This window comes from Peromyscus eremicus, chromosome 7 (genome assembly GCF_949786415.1).
Source record: "Peromyscus eremicus chromosome 7, PerEre_H2_v1, whole genome shotgun sequence".
NCBI classification, from domain to species: Eukaryota; Metazoa; Chordata; class Mammalia; order Rodentia; family Cricetidae; genus Peromyscus; species Peromyscus eremicus.
The window spans coordinates 71,478,682-71,502,526 of NC_081422.1; the positions used below are offsets into that span (position 1 = coordinate 71,478,682).

At 38.5% G+C, this 23,845-nt stretch overlaps 1 protein-coding gene across 1 annotated transcript in view; it reads right to left on the reverse strand.

Moving 5' to 3' along the window:
- The window catches only part of Mlip (muscular LMNA interacting protein), a 138,092-nt gene that overhangs the window by 110,000 nt on the left and 4,247 nt on the right, over window positions 1-23,845 (reverse strand). Inside the window, exons 2-4 of the mRNA XM_059267023.1 lie at window positions 23,205-23,360; window positions 20,151-20,543; window positions 8,155-9,630 (exon numbers count right to left, since the gene is read on the reverse strand). Coding sequence (XP_059123006.1) covers window positions 8,155-9,630; window positions 20,151-20,543; window positions 23,205-23,360 — 2,025 coding nt within the window. The remainder of the gene's footprint in view (window positions 1-8,154; window positions 9,631-20,150; window positions 20,544-23,204; window positions 23,361-23,845) is intronic.

Consider the following 23,845-nt stretch of genomic DNA (forward strand, 5'->3'; position numbering starts at 1 on the left):
CAGGATCTGAGTTTGATCCCCAGAACCCACATAAAGGTTTAAGGGGAGAACTAACGCCACAAAGCTGTGCTCCAGCCTCTACCCACTTTCACCCCGACAAACACACATCATATACGCACTCACACACACAAAGCACAAAGCATACCTACACAATTATAACAAACATTAAGAAACTAATCACCTTTAGCTTCGCATAGAAAATAGAACTGAAAAATCTCACATAGAAAGTAAAACTGAAAAACCAGCTCTAAGCAGCTTTCTGAATCTTGCAAACAGAGCGATGATACCCACCATAGATGTGCAATTGGTCATTTGTGTTTTCAGTTAAGCTTCAAGAAACACTTCTTAAATATATACCACACAGTATAAAGCAGTATTAGGTTTAGAAAAGAAAACAGATTGTATACTTGTTTGCAGCTCTTATCTTGCTAATGTTGGCTGTGAAGTTAATGGTAACAAGAACACATCTTATTCCTACAAAAAACCATTCCCCAACCAGTACTGTACTTTCCATGGCCAGTGCCTACAGGTACACTACAGACTCTAGTCATAAAATCCCACAAGATCTCAAGATAAACTAGGTTAAACATCTTGAGATTTATGGAATTACCTTCAGAAATAGAAGAACCTCCAAACAGCAACAGCAGGGGGTCCTTAGTGTAAATTCTCATTGCAAGAATGACCAGCTTCTTTAGATTTTTGAGCTTGAAGACAGACTGAATGAAATTCTCACTTCTTGATTTTCCAGAACCACACCAAAATTGCTACAGTCATTATCTTGGTGATGTAAGGTCTGAGATGAATTATCAACCCCATCTCAGAGCCAACTCATAGAAAATTACCCAGATACCCACCCCCTTATTTCTGGAGTGCTGGGCAATACAATCTATAATGATTCTGATGACTGACTAGGCAGGAATGGTGTGACTGGGGCTGATGAGCATGGACTCTGGACCACGGTAGACCTGGCAAGGTGGTCTTTGCTTCACATCCTCAATAAGCCAATTAAACAAAAAAGTAATACTGAAAACAGAGAAAGATTTAGTCAATGCTGTTATATTAGGAAGGGAACAAAGACACCCAGTGGTCCTGAAGTCCATCTTTGGGGCCTTGACATGAGGTTGAGACTAAAGCAAATGACAAGCAATAGTATATCCATAACTAAGTAGTCTTGGTCAGATGTAGCCTGCCCATTATTGCTTGAGCTCTAGTCTCTCCTGCAAGTTTTCCCAGAGACAAATTATTCCTCTGACTGACATCAGGCTTTTGGTTTTTTTTTCTTTCTCTCAAAATGGCATTATTGGGAAAATTCTAATTTTTTACAATGCCTTTTTCAAAAGTCTGATAGCCAAATGGAGGGGCACAAATGCCTAGATTATCTGCATTGCTGCCAGGATGTTACAGTCATGGTGGAACTACCAATACTTACAAAGACCTGTGCCTAACACAGCATTGGCAGAAGCAGTCATTACCAAAACTTGTCCGTACATCTTTCTTCACAGGAACTCTATCCGTATCTGACTTATCCTTTTTGTTTTGGACATCCCAAATATATAAAACTTACTTCCTTAGAACATTTTTCTAGCCCTATTCATCTGCTAGGTCTTTTAGAAGAGAAATTTTATATTATTTCTCCTTTTATTTTATCTTATACTTAAGATCAGCTTAGCGTAGAACAAATGTACAGCATACATTTGCTGGTATATGTATCTGACTAAAATTTTAACTGAAGATTACAATACAATTCAAAGGACATGAAAAAGCACAAGCTCTTCACCTGTTGCTCAGCCCTAGACAAACTTGGCTATTAGAAATCCCTCTTTCCCATGTAAACGCATCCCTGGCACTTCCAACTTACTGAAGTTCTGAAGTCATCTTCCTCCCCATTTGTTTGTTGCCTTATTTGAGATACAGTCTTATTCTGAAGTCCTGGTTGACCTAAAATTGCTGTGTAGACCAGAATGGCCTGGGAATTACAGAGATCCGCCTGTCTCTGCGTTCAGAATGACTGCCGGGACTTAAAGATGCGCACCACCATGCTCAGCCTTATCTTTCTTCTTGATGTGAAACTGTAACATCTGAAGTCATGAACTTGAATCCCAGTTTTCTTTTTTTTTTCATTTTTAATTTTCTCTATTTTTCCTTCAAAAAGTTTCTTCTGGGCTGGGGAGATGGCTCATTGGGTAAAATGCTTGCTATACAAATAGGAAGAACGAAGTTCAGATTCCCAACATCCATATGAAAAATCAAGTGTGGCTACACACCCTGTAACCCCAGCACTGCTGGTGGGGAGGGCAGTTACAGGCAGATCCTGAGGATCCATTGGCCAGCCAGTATAGTCAAAATGGTAAACTTCAAGTTCATTGAGAAACCTGTCACCAAATATATGGTACAGAGGCAACCGAGAAAGATATAAATATCTTACTTCCAGATGTAGCTAACAGGTAAGCACACACATACACACGTGATTACATCACACACATACACTCAATATTACATCACACACACACACACACACACACACACACACACACACACACACAGACACAGGTCTAAAGAAAAATTTTTTAAAAAGTCTCACTTTGAATAAAATTGAACTCTCCAATTAAAAAGCAAACACTCCCCCAGGGTGAAAAAGAACCTTTCGTTAACTACTCACACCTGAATGTGATGCATCACTACGAACAATTTAGGGTCCAGCTGGAGAAAACACAAAGAAATGAGGTACAATACTAGTCAGTATTGAAATGGAAGTGACAGGAATAAGAATGGAATTATGAGGAGTTATTAGTCCCCTAAAAATACAGGAAACTTATTAAGTGTGTTAAATAAAAACTAGTTACAAAAAAATAGAAAAAAAATTGGAAATCGCAAAAATATAGTAGCTTAACATTTCATATAGTGGTTCTGATGTTTTCTGAAAGTTATACAACTTACAAAATCTATGCAATCATCTTCACTTTCACTTCTATGGCTTGAATTGACTTAACAAGACAGATACAATCACCTTCTGGGGGATTTTTACTTCATTGCTTATCCTTGTATATTCCACTCTTTATATGTCAGAACTGTGTCACCTATTCAGAACCTTCCCAGAACTTGAAAGTAAAACCCTGTGTGAAGACATTCAGACACAGCATTTGAAAGAATTGAGCTGTAACTGGAAGCTTCCTCTTTGAGAACTGACTCTCATAGCATCCAAAAGTGCTATGGAAGCCACCAATGGAGAAAAGCAATTGAAAGTCCCACCCAGCTTTATAGACTACAAATCTCACTAGTGACTGACCAGCCAAGAGAGATATTCCCAGTGGTGCAATAGTGGCACTTTCATCAGGGGAGTAACCAGCAGCAACTAACTAGACACAAGGCCTTCATTCAAGAGAGAGAACCCATGCCTAGAACTCTAAACCTCACCACTACCCTAGGGTCATAGACCCTGGAAGAGAATCTACTACTTCCATTTTGTTAAACCAATATAATTTCTAAATGTAATCTAACTATGTATCTTCACACCCACAGATAAATGCAGCTCACATCACTCATCAAAGAAGGTTCTTTTTGCAGCATATGGAAGCTATTACAGAGATCCACAACTAGTCAAAATGCAGAATATAAGTGACCATGAGGTGCTCAACCGCAATTGCTACACCTGCAATGAAATCCCTACATCTCAAAGCTCAGGGAACACTGATGAAGAGGGAGAGGTAAGATTGTAAGAGCCAAAGAATGAGGATGCCTGCTGTTAATATCTTCTTGACTTGTCAAGGAAGTCATTCCCATGAATTCTCAGCAATATGGTTGTCTAAATACTATTCATCATGACAACATGGATGGGGAAATTTCAGAAGCATATACCTCTAGATGAAAAACTACAGCCAATCAATGGTTATTGAGAGAAGGACAATCAGTTTTCTTGAGGAATAAGTCCTCTGATAGGTATTTAAACCCAAGTATTCAACCCCAAACCCACCTACATACAAGCATGCATATGATACTTAATAACATGTCATTAATTTGACAAGGAGTCAGGGAGAACATAGGAAGAAGAGCTGTAGTGGGAACAGGAGATGTGAAAACAATGTAAATGTTGTACTTGTATGAAATTTTCAAAAAAAAATCAATAAAAAGAAAACCTAAAACAGCCTATCTTCCTCAAAGTAAAAATCAGAGATCTCAGAGTAGAATCTAGTTTCTAATCCCTCTCTCTCTCTGACAACATCAGCATTCTCCTGCTCACTACATACCCCAACACCTGCCCTAAATCTGTTCCTCCTACTTTTCAATCAAGTACTCTTCAGCCTCAGGGATTTTCCTCATTACACACCTCCTACATCATAACTTCTCAAGGAAACAAATTGAGCCATCTGACACATATCCGAGACCCTGCCCCTTTCTGTACTAACCTTACTAGGCTATATTGTTCCCCATACCATTCCTGACCCTCAAAGGAGATACTTGACTTTCAATTTGAGAAATGGATTGTTTCTCTTCCAGCACAGAATGTAAACTTTCTCTGAGGAAGTAATTTTGCATTTTTTTTAACTTACTGCAATGTGTACAGCTTAGGAAAGCATACTAGATGGACAGTACACACGTACTGAATGGTTCACCCAGATTAACTTTTTAGCTCATGCTTCCTATCACTCACTTCTCAAATTGTATTTGAGTCTACAAAAATGGGGAAAGTCACATCCTGCCTGCTGCACCAAGTTTTCAATATAACAAAATTGGAAATGTTTTTATGCCTTAAAGGAATGAGAGTTTAATAAATAGGACACTGGCTCTGAAGTCTCATGAAGCAGTAAAAGCTCCCGACTGATTCTGTAAACAAGCTGAGTCCAAATAGCTTGAAGCCAGACCATTGGAAGCACTCATTTGGAAGAAATTTAAAACCGTTTTCAGTGAGTACTAGATTATATGAGATTTTGATATTATAGTCTCTCCAACTCTACGTGAAATACCACGGCAGCTCACTAGGAGGGGAAAAAAATCAAACTATTATAAAAATGATGACCAATTATATTTGGAACTCAACCACAATCTTGGGTAAATGTTGTACCACCATCTTTCCCAAAGGGGAAAAAGTATCTCAAACAATACAGAAGTTGGTCAGAGAATAGTCTCAGCAATACTCAGGGAGGTGCTCATCCTGTCCAGGGCCATGAACATAAAAACAGACTGTTGCAAAAACTATATCTGAAATTAGCATGTCAATTATACCATATTAATGCAATTCAATTATGACAATAACAAAGGAGCTTCAAACATGTTTCCTATCTGAATTCAGCTCAGCATTGTCTAGCCATTCCACTTTATTTTAATATCAAAGGGCAGTAGGTACAGCCCAGACTTTGAACTGATGTCCTTCAAGCATTTCTGTTTCAGTTTGTTGACCTCCTGTGTTTGAGGATCCCTATCTGTTTGGTGCATAATGCTTCAATAAATATGACGGGGTTTTTTAACTTCAAAAAGAGCACTTTTCTTGGATTGACACCACCCTGGAAGGAGTGAGGCAAGACACACCTTGTGAAAGTGAATAAATTATTTGGTACCTCAACGCTGTTGTCTAGCTATCCTTGCTGTCTGTGAAGTAATTTCACCAATTTAAACGAAACAGTCAGATGCAAAACCAAAATTGGAATGCACTTCATCATCGCTGTTGTCAACATGAATGAATTTCTATACTGAAGACATTAGCCCCAAGAAGGGTAGTTTGTAATAAAAAGTGAATTGACTTTCTAACTTTAAACTATAGAAATGCAATAGTAAGAAGGAAATAAAAACTAAGATGAAAAGTAAGAGTATGTCTCAGAAACATCTTCTTGGCAGAAGCTATGAATTTCTATGTTAAAACTTTTTTTGTAAACAAAGGAGTAGGTTACTATTTTGACTGACAAGTAAATAGTTCTTGTTATTATCATGGTCACTAATTTTAATGAGCACATCTAACTACAATTTCAAAAACTACTAATCTGGAAAATTAAACAAAGAAAGCTAGTACTGGAATTCTTCAAAAATGAGAGCAGGAAAAAAACCATAGAAAAGTAGGTCTTTGACATATGGGCTTTTAATTTATCAAAAGCTTTTCAGGCCTCATCAAATGCTGTCTATATCCACTATAGGATAAAATGTGAGCAAAGCACACTGGAGCACAAACAGTAACACTTTGAACAAGCTGCTATGATGGAGAAAACTTTTCACAAAGGATAATGAGTAATTTAGGTGTATGGCAAGTGTGCCAACTAGTTTCTGTCAACTCAACATAAGCTCAGGTCATCTGGGAAGAACTCTTAACTGAGAAAATACCTCCATCACATTGGCCCATGAGCAAGTCTGTAGGGCATTTTATTTTATTAATGATTGATGTGGGAGGGCCCACCTACTGTGAGTGGCACCATCTCTAGAAAGGGGGTCTTACATTGCATAAAAATCAAACTGAGCAGCTGGGCATGGTGGCACATGTCTTTAATCCTAGTACTTGGGAGGCAGAGGCAGGTGGATCTCTGTGAGTTCAAGGCTAGCCTGAACTATAGAATGAGTTCCAGGACAACCAAGGCTGTTATACGGAGAAAGCCTATCTCAAAAGAAAAAAAAAATTAAGAAACAAACAAAACTCAAACTGAGCAACCATGAGGATCAAGTCAGTAAGCAGCATCCTTCCTTGTTCTCTGCCCCACTGCCTACCTGATTTCCCTTCATGATGAACTCTAAGCTGTCATGTGAAATAAACCTTTTCCTCTTCACATTAATTTTGGTTATGGTGTTTTATCACAGCAATTAAAAAGCAAACCAGAAGATCAAGAAAGCACTGAGAATGATTCTCAGTGGCAGAGCATGGGGGAAGGGTTGTCTGCACTGAGAGGCGGGGGCTGAAGCAGGAATCACAAGTTCAAGGCCACATGGTCTATGTAGGGAGACCCTATCTTAAATTTTAAAAAATAACAAGTCAACAAATTCAATAAGTGATTAGATTGACAGTTTTTAGTATGTGGTACACAACTTTCACAATCATGCATTTATATTCAAATGTCAACAAGTTTTTTTAAGATAAATAATTACCTATTAATTTTTTAATTATCACATAGACTCCTTAAAGAGCTACTACAGTGGTAGGCATGCAGTGTCTAATGCCTACTTTTTGAGCTGAAAGGCATTCCAATATCAATAACAATATCTTGTGAGTTGTTCTATTTCCCTAACCTTATATATTCATTATCTGGTAATAACAGAATTGAACTCATTTTTTTGTGATACTCAAAAACCTAGAAACTATATTACTAAAATATATGGGATTGAAAAGTCCCATGTACTACTAGCTAGCAGTAGTTTTCATAGATTTGTTTTACTCACTTAACAACTATCCAATCCTGAGGGTAATAGAATATATAGGAAGCGAGCATGGCCTAGAGTAGAACTCCATGCTCCAGCAAGTCTGAATTACGAAGTCCCTCCTCAAACGTGCCTTCTCTCATGTTAAGTAAATACCACATCATGCCCTTGCTCAACAGACTGCTTCAGAACATTGAAAAACCAGAATTACTCTTATTTCTGTTTCTTCATGCTCCGTTTGTTCATTCTTTCCATATTGAAAAATGTTAAATACCTAGTGCTTGTAGTAAATTAAATATTTTTGCATATAAAGAAAATTTCTATTCCTTTTTGCCTTAAATGTAAAGAGTAAAATCCAATTTTATTTTGCTTGCAGGATGGAGAGAAATGAAGAAAAATTAGCCTTGCAGGAGGGAAAGAAAAGTGATCCTTATGAATAAACAAGGGCAAGGGAAATAGAAAATTTCCAAACTGGCATTGGTTATATCATTATCCTAGATCTATGCTATATGCACTATATTATGTCTACTAACTATACTGTCAATACAAAGTATTTTGACAGATAATGAGACTCTTATTAACTTATCAGAAATGTAGCATATTGTAAAATGCCATCTGTTTTTAACTGGAACCAAAGCTGTAACCCATGCTCAGAAAAAAAAAAATGTATTTGTCTCGTGTGTGTGTGTGTGTGTGTGTGTGTGTGTGTGTGTGTGTGTGTGTCCCTTGAGTCATAGTCATACAATGAATATAATAATTATTTATTTTTCCTTGAAAAGAAGATTCTTCAATATTTCAAAATAAACATGCAACATGCAAAAATACCTTGGGCTTCTTATTTTCAGGGTCTGTTGACATGGACAGTGCGCAAGGTGACGTCAGCTCCTTGGTTCTTGTTAGAGAGACAGGAAGTGATGGGGTTGGAACAAGTGAGCTGTGGTTGGATATTATGCTTTCTGGAGGTCCAGTTCTTGAAGGATATGTACCACTGCCATAACTTAGGTGCAGTTCTGAAGGACTAGGCTGGAGTACCTGGGTGAGTGAACTCTCAGGAGGAAGAATGGAGAGCCCTAAGCTGGGATGACAAGCAGAGCTAGCATGGGAGATAGGAGGAGCAGAAGGAACCGAAGGGCTCAGCCCCCGGCCTGAGTGCTGTTGAGAGCAAGCTCTTTTGGATCTGTCTATCAGGTCTGAGAGAGCTGGGGAGGGGTGGAAACGTTTCTCTAGAGAGGAAAGGGCAGTGCTCTCATTAACAGGAGATGCAGAGGATAATAAGGGGAAAGGGTGTGTGCAAGTATTCCTGTTCTTTTCTGGACTCCTAAGGTTACCATCCTGTCTGCCCTCCAAAGAGGAAAGAGGGGATGAGCCCGGTGTGACTGGAGGGACATCAGCAAAACAGAACGTGTCAGTCTGTAATTGGGATAGTGTGGGACTGTTCCTCAGTGTGCCTCGTGGTATTTTCTCTATATTCGTAGAAGCATAGCTGCTACTGTCGGGGGCTAGTGGAGAGAGGGGGTACATCTGAGATAGTGGGGTAGACTTGGGAAAGAAAGGGAGGTGGCAGGGTAGGTGGGTCTCTGCAGAAGCCTGGTGTTCTCCTTGCTCTGTAGACCCAGCTGTCAAGGAGCAACTTGAGAGAGATTTCTTAGGTGTGGGTGAAGTTTGCTTTACTTTTTGATCAAGTGTGAGAGTGGATGAGGCCAGGGAATTGAGAGAGAAGGTTGGGCAGGATGCAGGGGACAAAGGCCTTTGGTGAGAAGGGTTCGATTTGAGAATAGCAGTGAGGAGAGAGAGCCGAGAGGGTACCGGGGACTTCAGCCCGGACTTTGAAAGATTTCCACTGGATGACATTCGGCTACAGACAGTAGATAAGGAGCCATGGGAAGAGGAGGTAAGTGGTTTGGGACTTGGAGACAGTGAATGCATGACAATGCGGACCGGTATGTAGGAAGCTGAAGGTGACTTCAGAGAAGCACCAGAGGCAGGTGAAGGAGAGGTTTTCAGATCTTCCCTGGGATCAAGGACATGCGAAGCTGACATTTTCTTCTGTGCTTCGGGTGCCAGTCCAGGTGTGTGAGCAGCAACATTTGAGCCACATGAACTAGAACCGGGCAGTTGAGTGGAAGGGGGAAATAATAATGACGAGGCGCCCCTCCACGCAGAAAGGGGGGACTCGTGAGCAGTAGTGTGAAAATACGTAGCTGATTCTTCCACCGAGGCCCCTGTGGCATCCAGCCTGCGAGTGTGAAACTCCTCTAGCACAGAGGCTCCGCTGACGTTAGCTGGGACCGGTGGCGTTTTCTGATTAGTTGGAGAAACAAAGGAGAAAGCAGGTGGTTTATGAGCAAGCTGCTCAGAGGTAAGTGGGAGAAGTTAGCTAGAGAGAAGAAAAATAGATTGAAATAGGACATCACTTACGAAATTATCAAAATACTCTTTGCAGTGTGCGCTTGTGCAAACAGGCCTTCTAGTAGTTTACATGAAATGAGACATTTTAAGCCCCCATTAGTAACGAAGGAGTTCATGCTTACTAATGAGACATGGCTTTGAATTTCAAATAACACATAAATCATGAAGTAGTACATCCTATAGCCATTTACTCCCTGAAACAAAAATCAACATAAAATTTGTTTTCATAATTCTGTTGTAGAAAGTAATTCATTCAGATTATTTAAAATAGTTGTCCTAATTTGGAATTGTATAATCTGAAAGGACTGAAGTTGTCTCCATTACAAATTTAAAACTTCATTTTTGAAAATGAAATAGATTTTTCTGCCATTGAAAGAATATACACCATAGCTTGATGATGACTAGAATCCTAAATGTTAGTGTATTTCAATTGTTTATGATTCTAAAGACTTGGACTACATGATGAATCTGAAAAGGTGCCCAGAATTCAAAGGATGAAGCTCCCAACACCAACACACAATGATAAATTGAGAGAGTGAACACTGAGTCCAAAGTAGAAGGGCACTTTGGCTTATTTTCCCCGAGTTGCATGCCAGAATGAACATATAACGATAATTTAGTGAACACTTAGCCAATGATTTGTGTTCTTCTAGAACCAACAGGCTTTCTTTCTTATGAAAAGAAGCTGAGCACTTTAAAATCTATTTGAAACTAGGCAACTGCCCATCATACACTAAAAAAAGAGGAAAATTTTAAAACATAATTTTGTGAAAGAAGGTAGAGCTAGCCTATGGAATGGCCTGTATATGTATTCTTGCACCACTTAAGTAGTCTGCAATTTAAGGCAAATACTGAAATCATGCTAAAGTTTTTAAACAGAGGCTTTAAAATTATTAATTTGATTTTATCAGACTATAAAATAAAGGTATGCAAGGCTAGTAAAATTGAGAAATAATATGAGTCATACAAAACATTAATGAATGCACTAAGGAAATAGCAGGAAAATGTCTATAAACTTAAATCAGAAAATTTTGGGTTGTAGATAAAGGGCATATTTTAGAATTTTGATTCAGATCCATGTGAATAAAATTTCTAACAGACCCACTGTGATGAACTTCATGACATGTTATCTTGAGACCTAAAAACACTTAAACCTAACAAATTCAAACATTTCATTCCAAACTTCTTAGCCTCTGAGCAAATACACCCCAAATATTCCTTTTATAAATATGAAGATCAACAAGTAATTTTGCCATGTAAATAATATTTGAAATCATTGACAGAGTCCAGACTACCAAAACATCAGTGAAAATGAAAAATCAAACAAAACTCAATCAAACTGAGAAAGCTTAATCATCCTCATGCAGTTTATCTTGGAACACTGCTTAGCTGGTGTTTATGCAACTGATTCGTATGGTTGGGGAGGATATTTAAAAGCAAACATCACTGACTGGGCAACACAACATGATGCTTCTGTTACTAAAAGATGACAACGTTTTATTTGGAGTTCTAATGTTGAAAAATCATTCTCTCAAGAGTTCCTATTCTTCCAGGGTGTGTGTGTGTGTGTGTGTGTGTGTGTGTGTGTGTGTGTGTGTGTATGTGTGTGTGTGTGTGTGTATGCTAGTGCACATGTGTATGTGTTTTAACCATGAACTATCTCCTCTAATCATTTCCATGACTGATTTCTCCTCACAAGAAAAATGGGGACATTTCGAGTCTCCAGGGTGTCTCTGCATGCTGTACCCTATTTAGAAAAGCTGTTAGAATTTGCTAGAGATTTTTTGTAAATTACTACCAACTGCCACGAAAATCTGACTATCTTTCTAGTAATTCTGTTTTCTAAGAGCTTCAACACATGCAACAATCTATCAATTTATCTCAATTATTTACCAAATTACCAGCATATTAAGAATGTAGGTTCATACTATTTCATGTGTTATTAAAAGTGAAAGGCATCCCTGCAACTTCCTCCAGGTGAAGGCTTCTAAGTCCCTAATAGCCTATTGAACTATGGGATACTTTCCTAATAACAATTCAGAATTTTGTCATACATTTTAAGAGTTAATTATTGAGGAAATTCTAAAATGCTGATGTCTAATAATATTTACTATGTTGATCTACATATAATTTTACTTACATTTTAGTTGTAATGTTACTATATTTACAATATATTCATTAGTAATTTCCAAATGCACTATAATATTATTCTAACTTACACAAACATGTAAGTATAGCACCATAATTTTAGAAACTTTCCAGACACAAGGGATTCATCATTAATTTAAAAAAAAAAGAATTCACATTCCTGAGTCCATATTATTTTTATTTTTTTTCAAAAAAAAAGGCAAAGACATAAACGAATAATGCCATGAGAAAGAAGGAGGGTCGCTCTTCAAATTCTCAGTCAGTAACTTGGACTGGGCCCTTCCTTTCCCCCTCTAAGCCCTTTGGCAACACCAGCAATGGGAAACTTTTTCACTGAAGTATATAGTGCATTCCCTTTCATCCTTCCCCATTTATAACTACTCTGTGTTCTCAACCATTTCCTTCTTTCTCCTACATTGTTGGAAGATCTTCTAGTGCTGACTGGGCTCGAGCCCTTGGCCACATGCTTCCTCCAAACTCATCCTCAGGACACTCTTCTCAAAAGGCTGTCCTCAACTTTTGGATGCAGTATCAGAACTCTAATGAGAGAAGATGCATGCAGTTTGCTATTATCATGAGGTAGATGAACTTAACCACCATATCACGTATCATTGAGGCCTTACATTTTTAAAACAACGATGTTATTAGAGAGCTGCCTTGAGTTACACATTCACTTTTTCTAATGTGCCAAAGAGATATGAGAGTGTCTACATCAAAGCTGACGTGTCTGCTCTGTTATCTGAGACGTGGACATGGCCAGATGCTGGTCCTCCACAACCATGCCCTCCCCCAGAATCATCACAGCCTTATAGAAAACACCCCATTGTCCTAATACAACAATCATTATATCTTAGAAAGGTGGCCTCAGACCTAATGGCTGGTCCTTTTCTCTCTAAGGCATACATATAACGCTACAATTCTCAGCCTTTCTTATCTGAACCAATGAAATAATATTGCCTGATATTCCTAACTCTAGCTTTAATCCATATAATTCAGCACCAAATTGAACTTTTAAAATCTAATCAATGAACATCTATTTCCTAAGACCTCATCAGTGCTACCATGAACCAAACGTGTTCCCTTCATTACACAGCCCTTCTCTTGCTATTTGGTCTCATCTCACTGACTTCTCCATATTTTCCATTTTAGGTTTCGACAATAATTTTCTCAGTCTTACCATTTTTGTGAGCCTTGTTAACATTCTAGCAAGCTTGGTCTCTAGTCAATGCTCTGGAAAATCTTCATTCTTATTCCTATTGACTGCCATTATATTCCTGGCCACTGTCTACCCAAAGCTGCTGTAAAAGAAAACTTGGCACCACCCTGTCAGATCATAGTATCACTGCATTTGATTTACAACCATGTCCTGTACAATAGTAGTGTGAAAACGGGACAAACATCCTGCACCTGTTCAGAGTGGTGACTTTCTCAATAAACATTTGGGTATGACAAGGCACTGTGGATTGCTTTCAAGGTCAGTTGTCTCAGCTGGACATCTCTCCACTTCCATACTAGAACTCTTCCAAAGTTAATATTCTCCTCCAAGCCTTAACTCATCACTTTTTAGAAGTTGAATTCTCCATATATACTCTAAATCACAGGCACACTGGTATTCTCTATAAGTATTCATCTTTTTTTATAGTTTTACTAACTCTCCCATCCTAACAGAATTATGAAGAGAAATTTAATCTCTTCAAATTTTAACACTAAGTGTCAGTGTGGTGGGTGGTGAAAATGCCAACAATCTTCTGTTTTTTACTAAGTCCCTTGTCTCAGAACAGAATCTGGGCCAGTGGCATAATAGCTAATCTTCTACAGGAAGCAATCGCTTGGAAAGTCGCGGCACCAGGGCTTGTGTGGGCTCCTCTGTGGAGTCTCAGCTCATACCACACTGATTATTCTACTTATTCTGCACTAGGCTCTCGACGCTAATGTCTGACGTACTCTTTGCCTCCCTAGACACAGACAAAATCATGTTCTGACATCAGCAAGTCGGAAGACCATCCCCTAAAATGCCTACAGCTTTTCCTGCTGGAATTTCCAACTCAACCTGATTTTCACGTAAGTAATTCCTTTGTATACGGTCACTAGTCCAAACCGTGCCATGTGGAGGAAATAACCACTACTCATGAATAGTCGAGATTTGGTAAGCATTTGACAGATCCTGGGGTCTCCCACTAATGCAGAGAACTCCTCCTCCATTCTATCGACTCTTACTTGCCATGGAAGGAGAGAAAGAGAATACCACAGGAGCAAACTCAAGCAGGAAGAGAAACGGCAAGACGGCAGGGGAAAGATCACTAGAGAAGAGTGGTAAATGAATGAAACTATGTGCTTGTATTTTTTGTCTATCAACTATAAGGATGCACGTATGTAAATGTTTATCCCTCACCGTAAGAGCCCACCTACTTGGTTAAGACTTTAATCCCCTGTCATCTACTCATGCCCGGTTGGACTACTTTTGTGTTTTCTGTTTTGTATGCAGTTGGAGTCTTCTACCGGTGATTATGTTCATATTGCTTCCTAGCTATTTTATATAAACACACCATATTGCAGAAATCTGCTGGTGGGTCCAAAGCTAGTCCTTCCAGAAGTTAACAGAATACAACAGGAAGTTTAATACTGCAACTTATTTCAAGATCTTCACTATCTGAATTCCTCAGGCTATAAGCTGACAATGATTTAAAGAATAGCAACATCACTAATTATGAGACAGTGACCCAGGGCTATTGTCTATGCCTGAGCTCTCACTCAGCTGTGAATATACTTCAAGAATTTTAGTATGATAATGTCTTTTCCAGATATATTTCCCAGAATCATATGTTTAATCATTCATGTGGTATTTTCTAAATATTCTCACTAGTTCAGGTATTGTGTTAGATGTTGGGGCCCAGAAGGGAGAAAAAGTTTTGTCAACAAACTCTTCTAATGGTATAAGACATACAAAAGCTACTGTGACACATTGTGCTAGTGTGAATAAGGTATTCCTTATAAAAACTGAAGCCTGGGAATATTAAGATTTACAAAATGTAAGTACTTACTGACACTTGTGATTGGGATACATTCTAAGAAATGCATCATCATCAGATCTCATCATTGTGTAAACATTACAGAGAGCACAGATAGAACCAAGATCTCCACAACAGTACTGTGCACTGTAATTTTGATTAGGACCACAACTGCATGTGCACCTATCACTGGCCAAAGTATTGTTATATTGCACATTACTAAATCTAACAAATACATGCAGTAATGTGCAAATTGACTAGAATTTTGTATTATAACCTTTAATATTTTACTTTACTGAGTTCTTTTGATCTTATTGTCCACATTCTCTCCACAGTTCTCATATCCAAGCTGTATCTGAACAAACGTATAAAGCCTCTTGCTCTTTTTGTCTCTTATAGTGTGTCCCCAAGCATGTTTCCATCCCAACCATCCTAAGTAGAGAAGGTTGTGTGTCAAGAGCTTACCATAGCCAGACACAGTTCCATGGTTCCAAGTTGTCTGTCTGTCTGACTGTCTATCTCTGTCTTTCTGTCTCTCTGACTTTCTCTCTGTTTATCTCTGTCTCTCTGTCCCTGTGTATGTCTGTCTATCTCTGTGTCTTTCTGTCTCTCTCTATGTGTCTGTCTCTGTCTGTCTATCTCTGTCTCTGTGTGTGTGTCTGTCTCTGTCTCTCTGTCCCTGTGTGTGTCTATCTCTGTCTCTCTCTGTGTCTGTCTGTCTGTCTCTGTCTCTCTGTGTGTGTAAATGCACCATCTTAATAATCCCCTTAAAGAAAGCTGATGCTCTCTTGATAGTTTGATTGTGAGCCTAACTTTTAACAGCTGAACATCTCTCCAGCTCAGAAATTGATATTTTCACCTCATTTTTAAATGAAGAAAGTAATCCTGACCTCAAATGACTTGCTGAAAGGATCAGGCAAATAAGGTTTCTGTCTCATGTCTGCTTTCCTGTATCTGTGCCTCCTAAACAATGACTTCCCCGACCTCACTTCCCATCAGTTTTCAGTTCTATTTCTGACCCTATCACCCTACTTCTACTCTTCTCACTAAGGTCATCAAATAACCTCCTAATTTTCAGATTTAAACGGGCTTGAGGTGACCCACTTTATTGGCCTTGCTCTATATTTCAATTACAAACTTCCTTTTTTCAAAGTCTCTTGTCTATAGACATGAAAAATTTTTAGACTTTTTCATAAACATTTAAATCTCTTCTATCTAATTTTTAGTTAAGTTTTTTACTCAATGATTTATTTCATTTTCAAAAGCATATTTGCTTTTTACTCACACTTTATTTATTGATTTTTTAAGTATGTTTTCACTTAACCATTTCACTTTGTAGTGGCTAAAAAGAAAATGGCCACTAAAGTGAGTGGCACTATTAGGAGATGTGGCCTTGTTAGAGTAGATGTGGCCTTGTTGGAAGAAGTGTGTCACTGTGGGGGTGGGCTTTGAGGTCCCCTATGCTCAAGCTACTCACAGTGTGACACTAAATTTGCTTCCTGTTGCCTGTGATTCAAGATGTAGAACTCTCAGCCCCTTTCCTGCATTATGTCTGCCTGCATGCCGCCATGTCCCACCATGATGATAATGGACTAAACCTCTGAAACTTTAAGCCACCCCAATTAAATGTGTTTCTTTATAAGAGTTACCATGGTCATGGTGCCTCTTCACAGCAATAGAAACCCTAACTAGAATTTGGTACCAGACAGAAATTGGTACCAGAGACTGGGATATTGCTATGATAGGCCTGACCATGTTTTTGTTTAGACTATTATGGACTTTGGTGCTTTGGATTAGGAGCATAGTGGAATGCTTTAAGCACAGCTTAAAAAAAAAAAGACAATGGTGCTGAAAATCATTTGAACTATGTGGGGCTGACTTAAGAGGTTTCAGAGGAGAAGAATTTTAGTATGTTGCCTAGAAATTGTTCTTATGATATTTTGGTAAAAAAATGTGGCTGTATTTTGCCCTTTTCAAAAAAGTCTGCCTAAGACTAAAGTGAACAGTTTTGGATTAATTCTACTGGCAGAGGAAATTTCAAAACAGCCTAGTATTGACTCTGTCAAATGGTTATGAGTGGTTACTCTTATGAAGATTTGTAATGAAAAGGAGTAAACTCAAAAAGTAAAAATACAAAATGTATAATTTGAGGAAAAAAGGAGCACCAGGAGCTAAGTTCTGTCTTAAAAAAGCTAAACAGATTAAGAAATGGAATAAATGGAGTAGTTACCTCAGAGCAAGATCCCACCCAGCTAAGTTTCCAACTTGTAAAAAGGAATTAAAGAAAATCTTAGAGCTGGGTGTGGTAGTGCATGCCTTTAATCTCTGCATGCCAGACATACTTCTAAAAACATATTTAGGATATACCAAACCACAAAATTTATGTTAGTATTTTCAGAATATACTAAGTCAATAGGGAGCAAAATGTTTAATACAAATGAAGTGAACATGAGCAACATCTTTATGGACTTTACAAACTGTTATGGGAGATAAGACATGTGCGAAACAGTAACAATACATGCTATACTTGGGCCATTTCAAAATTATGTGTTAAAGAACTATTAGAATTGTACAGGGGGAGAGGGCACTCAAACAAATTTCATGGGTTAGTATCTGAGCAAGGACTTCAGAGATGAATAGAATGTGAATTTAACAATATTTGGGTTTTTCCTATACCTTAGTACCCACTTTCATACAAAGCACTTCTCTAAAGAAATTAAGAAGAAGGAAGCTTTAATTTCAAGTTATTTCCAATCTAATTAAGAAGACAGAAAATCAATTATTAAAGGTTGAAAGAAATAACGGTAGAGATTTTCTTAAATCTCCCATCAAAGAAAATCACAAAAACAGAGGAGTGCTAACTCATCTCTAGGAATTAGTCCAGCTAAGGCTAAGTATCAATATCAAACAACATGGATGTGGGTTCTGGGAAGACATCATTCAAGAGAGCAACCAAGAGATCAGCAATGGATGAGTGGGCTGTTTGTGCTGAGTGGTAGTATACAAGAGCTGAAGAAAAACAGTGCAAGATGAAGCTAGATTAAGAGTCTAGACTATGAAAAGGGCAGAGGTCAGTGAAGAGTTGAAGTCATTCTTTAGGAATACTTCATTTCTGACTAACCAGTTATGTTAACTTACAGGGAGTTCCACATATGGATTCATTTTCTTTATAAGAAAGACCAGAGATTTACTTCATTGACTACATTTCTAAATGAAAAAAAAATTAATGTTGCTAGTATCTAGCAACCCAGTCTTGGGATTTGTTGTCAAATTTTCACAAACTCCCACTACTATCTTAATTGATGCTCCGGTCGTTTTTTTGTTATTTTATGCTTGTGAGTAACAGCTCTTATTTTATGATCTATGTCATCACAGAAAATGAAACAGAAAAACAATATCAGTTTTCTGACATCAGAATAGAGCACCAGTCTATAGCATATAACCATAATCTTTAGTTACTAATCAACTAGGTTGGTCTCTACCTTTTGGTTTGGCACTTAGGTGACTTCATCTATCTTCTAGGAAAGAAATATTCCAAAGTATGAACTCACCATATACTTTGACCTCTCTAAATCTGATTACACAAAATCAGAATAACTGGCCAGTTCAAAGAAATTAATCTATGAACAGGAAAAGAAGAAATAAAATCTCCAAATTTCTTCATAAAAATGTTTCCTTTACTTTTATTGTTATCATGCTACATATTCTTATCAAAGTGGCCACATTCAACTGTCTTCCCTGGCAACAGAAATCTATGACACTCCTTTTGCTTGTCTATCAATTTTTCTGAGGCAAGAAAGCAATATCCAAGTCTGTACTGCCTGTTGAAAACACCCTAAGTTACATTACCACAGTACTTTGTTACAGTACCTCACTGAGAATACATTTTTTTAAAAAGTAATATTTTAGGGGCCAGAGAGATGGCTCAGTGGTTAACAGCACTGGCTGCTCCTGCAGAGAACCTGAGTTCAATTCCCAACATTCACACAGTAGCTCACAAACATCTATAACTCCAGTTCCAGAAGATCCAATGCTCTCTCTTGTTTCCATGGGCAACAGGCATAGTACACAGACATATATTAAGAAAAAAAACCACCCATATCCATAAAAAATTTTTTAAAGAATGAAAGAGATGTGTGTATGTGAGAGAGAGAGGGAAGTTTTATATTTTAGATCCAAAATAGCAGTACTCCAGTGAGCATCTTCCATTACTAACAGGCAGTGGATTAAACTGGATGCTTGAAAGTAATAAAAAAAATTACAGCATCATGAATTAGGGAAGGCTGCAGGAATAGACGTGAGTGAAAGCAAATGTGGAAGACCTACTCTACCATCTTGCTAAATCTTAATATCACAAAAGACCAATTCACAAACAAAAAAAATGTCCCTTAAGCTACTTTATAATGCTTATAAGCATTTGGCTTATAGAACCTAAACGGGATGTCTTGGAACCAGCTCATTCTCCACTGTCAAACAGTGAGACCTCTCCCTGCGGCAACTTCAAAGTCAGCCTCTGTGTCCCTGGCCTTCTTGTCACACCTTGCATTTCAGAGGCACCTGGCATTTCAGTTATACTCAGTAGCCAGTCAACATCAGAATCTTCCCATGTCTTCCTTTAAATTCTCTTCCTATCTCTTCTGCCATCACAGAATGGGCTTCTCCTACCACACTATTGGCTCTCCACTTTAGAGGATGCTTCTGTCTTGCTGATAAATTTCAGAGTGGGAATTCTCCGTAACTTCACTGAAGTTAGTTCTGTCTTAGCATATTCCAGAACCACACAGATAGATACCTTCCTTAAGATACATGTGGGAAAATTATGTTCCTTACATACTCTTATTTCTTGGCCTCTCCTTTCACTACTCTTCTGTTTCTTTAAAAGTACTGTGTTTACTCCTAGGATACACGTAATGCTTCTTAGATATTTCATGTTTGAAACGTGCTTCTTGAAGAACCCAGCCCTCCACACACCCTCTATACTGTCAGCCTTCTCCAAAAATTCCTCAAAAGGAAAAGACAATATTTCCCCAAATCTACTCTAGCTAAATGTGTTACTTTTTCTGTCCAGTTGATTCACAGTATAATTTTCCATCTCATCAACTTCACAATGCTTATTTACACTGTTATTAGTTGTGATCTTGAGATCTGAAGGTTTTAATATAGTTTTCTTTGACTATCATACACTCCTTAAACTGGAAAATGTTTGCAGACACCTACAACAAAAGATAATGAAAAGGACACTCCCATGAAATCTACCTGTCCGTGCTTTTGCTGAGGGGCCATCCCATGAGGAATTTTGGGATATGTTGAGGCCTTGAGATCAACGTCACGTACTTTGGGACGCACCACATCAGAGGCCAGACTGGAAGAAATAGCCAGAGACTTGGGCCGGGTAGCTATGTTGCCGGTTCCCCCCACGGTGCCTTGTTCACTTTCTCTGCTTGTAGCTTCATCTTCCCCATCAGAATCCACAATAAAAACATACTCTGCTTTGAAGAGGTCACCTTTCTGCATCCCTTGTGGTTCGTTCGTATCAAATTTCTTTCCTTGTGAGTTCCTTCCACTGACCTCCGAGGGATAAGCCAGTATCCTCTGGTCTCTCTCCTGTTGACTGTCACAGCTGAAGGTCATATGGCCACTGTACTCACACTGCAACAAATGTAGGGAGATAAAAATGCTGACTTGGAGGTAACAAAATGCATCTTTTTGTTAAAATATGCTAAAAAGTTTAAGAGATTCATTGAAAAGTTTTAAATACATCAAAATACCAGGCTTGCCTGAGAGAAATGGCCTGAAACACATGCTTCCTTTTATGAGCTCATCTGTTTATACTGCCCCAAAGACTTAGAGTTCAGACTTAATATCAACAAGTAAATGTAGCATGAGTCTTAAAAGTTCTTATTAATAAAGTCAAACCCGAGGCCAGTTATTGGGGTCAATGCTGTAGATCAGAGAGACAGAACAAGCCACAGCTATCTCACCTAGCCAATTCCTCAGCTTGTCTTGTTTCCTCAGACTGGAAGCTTCTGTGTCCTCATCCCAATGGCTCTCAGCTGAACTGCTTCTCGAAAGCCTGAAGCTTTACCAGCCAAATGCTTCTCGTTTCTGGTCCTCACGCCTTATAAACCTTTCTGCTTTCTACCACCACTCCCTGGGATTAAAGGCTGCTTTCTGGGATTAAAGGCGTGAGTCACCATGCCTGGCTGTTTCCAATGCGGCCTTGAACTCACAGAGATCCAGAGGGATTTCTGTCTCTGGAATGCTAGGATTAAAGATGTGTGCTAACATTTTCTAGCCTAAGTATCTTGTGGCTTTTCTGTTCTCTGACCCCAGATAAGTTTATTAAGGTACACAATATTTTGGGGAACACAATACCACCACAAGTAAAGCTTCCTGCTTCCCAGGAAATCATGAGGAAGGGAGAGTGGAAAGAAACCAGAATGGAATGGGCAGAGCAAGAAGGCTGATCAGTGAAGATAGTCACAAAGCGGCTGTCATGTGGACAGGACAAGGTTGTTAGCTAGTTATCAAACAACCAGCATATCCTTTACCAATAATGGTGTGTGGGGGTCCTATTAAAAAAATACCAAAATAAATTTCTAAGCTTTTGAAAGGAAAGGTAACCTTGACACAAAGTACATCAGTTATCAGAATAAATAATCCAAGCTAGTTGGAAGGAGCTCATGAGTAGGACTGTTTTTAAGATACAGGGGCTGGAGAGACGTGTGAATGGGTAAAGCAACTGCTTTAGGAGTGTCAAGACTTGATTTCTGATCCTTAGCACCCACAAAAGAAAAGCTAAGTGGCATACACATGTCTATAACACCATCACTGCAGCTCAGGGGCTTGCTAAGCAGCCAACCGGCCACTCTAGCCAAAGCGGTGAGCTCCAGGTTCAATGAAAGACCCTGTCTCAAAAGATGTGGCAGAAGAGCAACTGAGGAGACACCCAGGGTCCACTTTGGGCCTAGACTCATGCCAACATCGACAAGATGTACATGCCTGTGTATAAAGGAACAGACAAATTTAATATAAAATGGGTTTCCTTTTCAGTACACTATTTCATTTTGAACTGTCATTTTTGAACTGGGACTTTTCAATATTTCAATACATTTTTCTATGAATATTCAGAATGTTTACGAGACCCGAATTGATATAGTTTTATCAAGCTATCAATTTCTTTTTCTAAAATAACAGCCATGGACAGATGGTGCTTGAAAGACCCAATGCCAATTTCCTTGTTTTAATAACTATTCTATGATTGTTCTTTTTTTAAGCAACTTTTCTATAATGCTCAAATTAGTTCAAAAGAAAAAAATAAGTCACTAAATCCTAATAAGTTCAACTATGGTGGTCAATTTAACATATGTTAACATGTATATGTTGCATGTATAGAGACAGAGTCAAAAATTGATTAAATACAACTGAACTGAAGAGGTAATTTATAACCCCAGACCATACTGTTTGGCTGCTCCTGATACTGATGCAGTCTAAATGACATGGGTAAAACTTGTCTGATGTGGCTTTCTCCATTCTCTCTTTACTCTAATGGAGAGTCTTTCACAGCATCCACCACTACCTCAGGTTTTACCACACACTCTTCCTGTCTCTGCTCTCATTGTCTTCTCAGTAACTAGTGAGTCCTGTGAGCTGTTATTAGCCACTTGGAATGTGTTACTAGCCTGATTCTCTGAGCAAGATACTTGAGGTCATTATTACTTTCTTCATTTATAAGATGAGTTGAGACTATCAACTTTTGAGATGGAGAGATGGATCAGTCGTTAAAGGTTAGGCTTACAAACAAAACAACAAGATAATATTAACTTTCTTAAAGATGATCAATGTGATGATACACTCATACTCATGCATACACACACACACACACACACACACACACACACACACACGTACAAAAAGAGTGAGAACTTGGAACTATGGAACTGTGTCTGGCTATGGTAAGCTCTTGACACATGACTTATTTAATAAGGTTGAGATAGCAACATGTTTGGGGACACATAATAAGAGACATAAGGCTTTATACATTTGTTCAAATATATACATTATACATACATATGTATGTGCATACATATGGCAGTCCTGGAGATGCAACCCACATAGCTCAGGCTAAGCTCATGTTCCACTGTAGAGCTAAACCCTCAGCCCTCAGAAGTATATTTTTAATCATCCTTAAATTTCACGATCATCTTACTTTAAACAGAGGAAATACACATTGATGAAAATTTCCAAGTTGTTATTATAGATAATTTTAGACTGTCATTCAAAAATTTTAAAGAAAAAAAGTAATCCTACCCTATGTACTCTTTCTGGACTCTTATCACTTGGTTCCTCAGGAATTTTAACAAGGAATTTGGAAGTGTCAGCCAACTGAATGTGGGTTGGTAGTCTTCTGACAGTGGGGACAAATGTGAAGATCAGAGGTTTGGCTTCAGAATCTCCAGGAGAGACCTATGAGATATGTAAGAAATTAGACTTTCAGCCTTGTCAAGGGTTTATCTTGACTTTACTCTTCACGTTTCGTATCTATCTCATTCACTTTGATAAGCTGCCTGCTGTCCTGTATTGATGCCAATAAAATCCACATAAAAATATTCATACTGCATGAGGACCCCCTTTAAAACTCCCATAGCAAGGAAAGCAGTCTGTCCTGGGGTGTGGGGGGGAGCAGCACAAAGCAGCAACCTGGAAAGCTATTCACCAGACAATAGCTAAGTCCCTACTATGTGCAGCGAGGTCATTCCAAACACACGACCTGGTCTGCTTCAAATGTGTCATCTATCCATTTAGCCTTAAGGTAATAGGCTTGGATTATGGACTTATGACCAACAAACACGCAAGAAAATTCCAATATGCATCATATTCATGCTAAAGTGTGGACTTAAGGTGAAAGATGTCTATCAGAACATCAGCTCCTGCACTAAAGGATGTGCCTT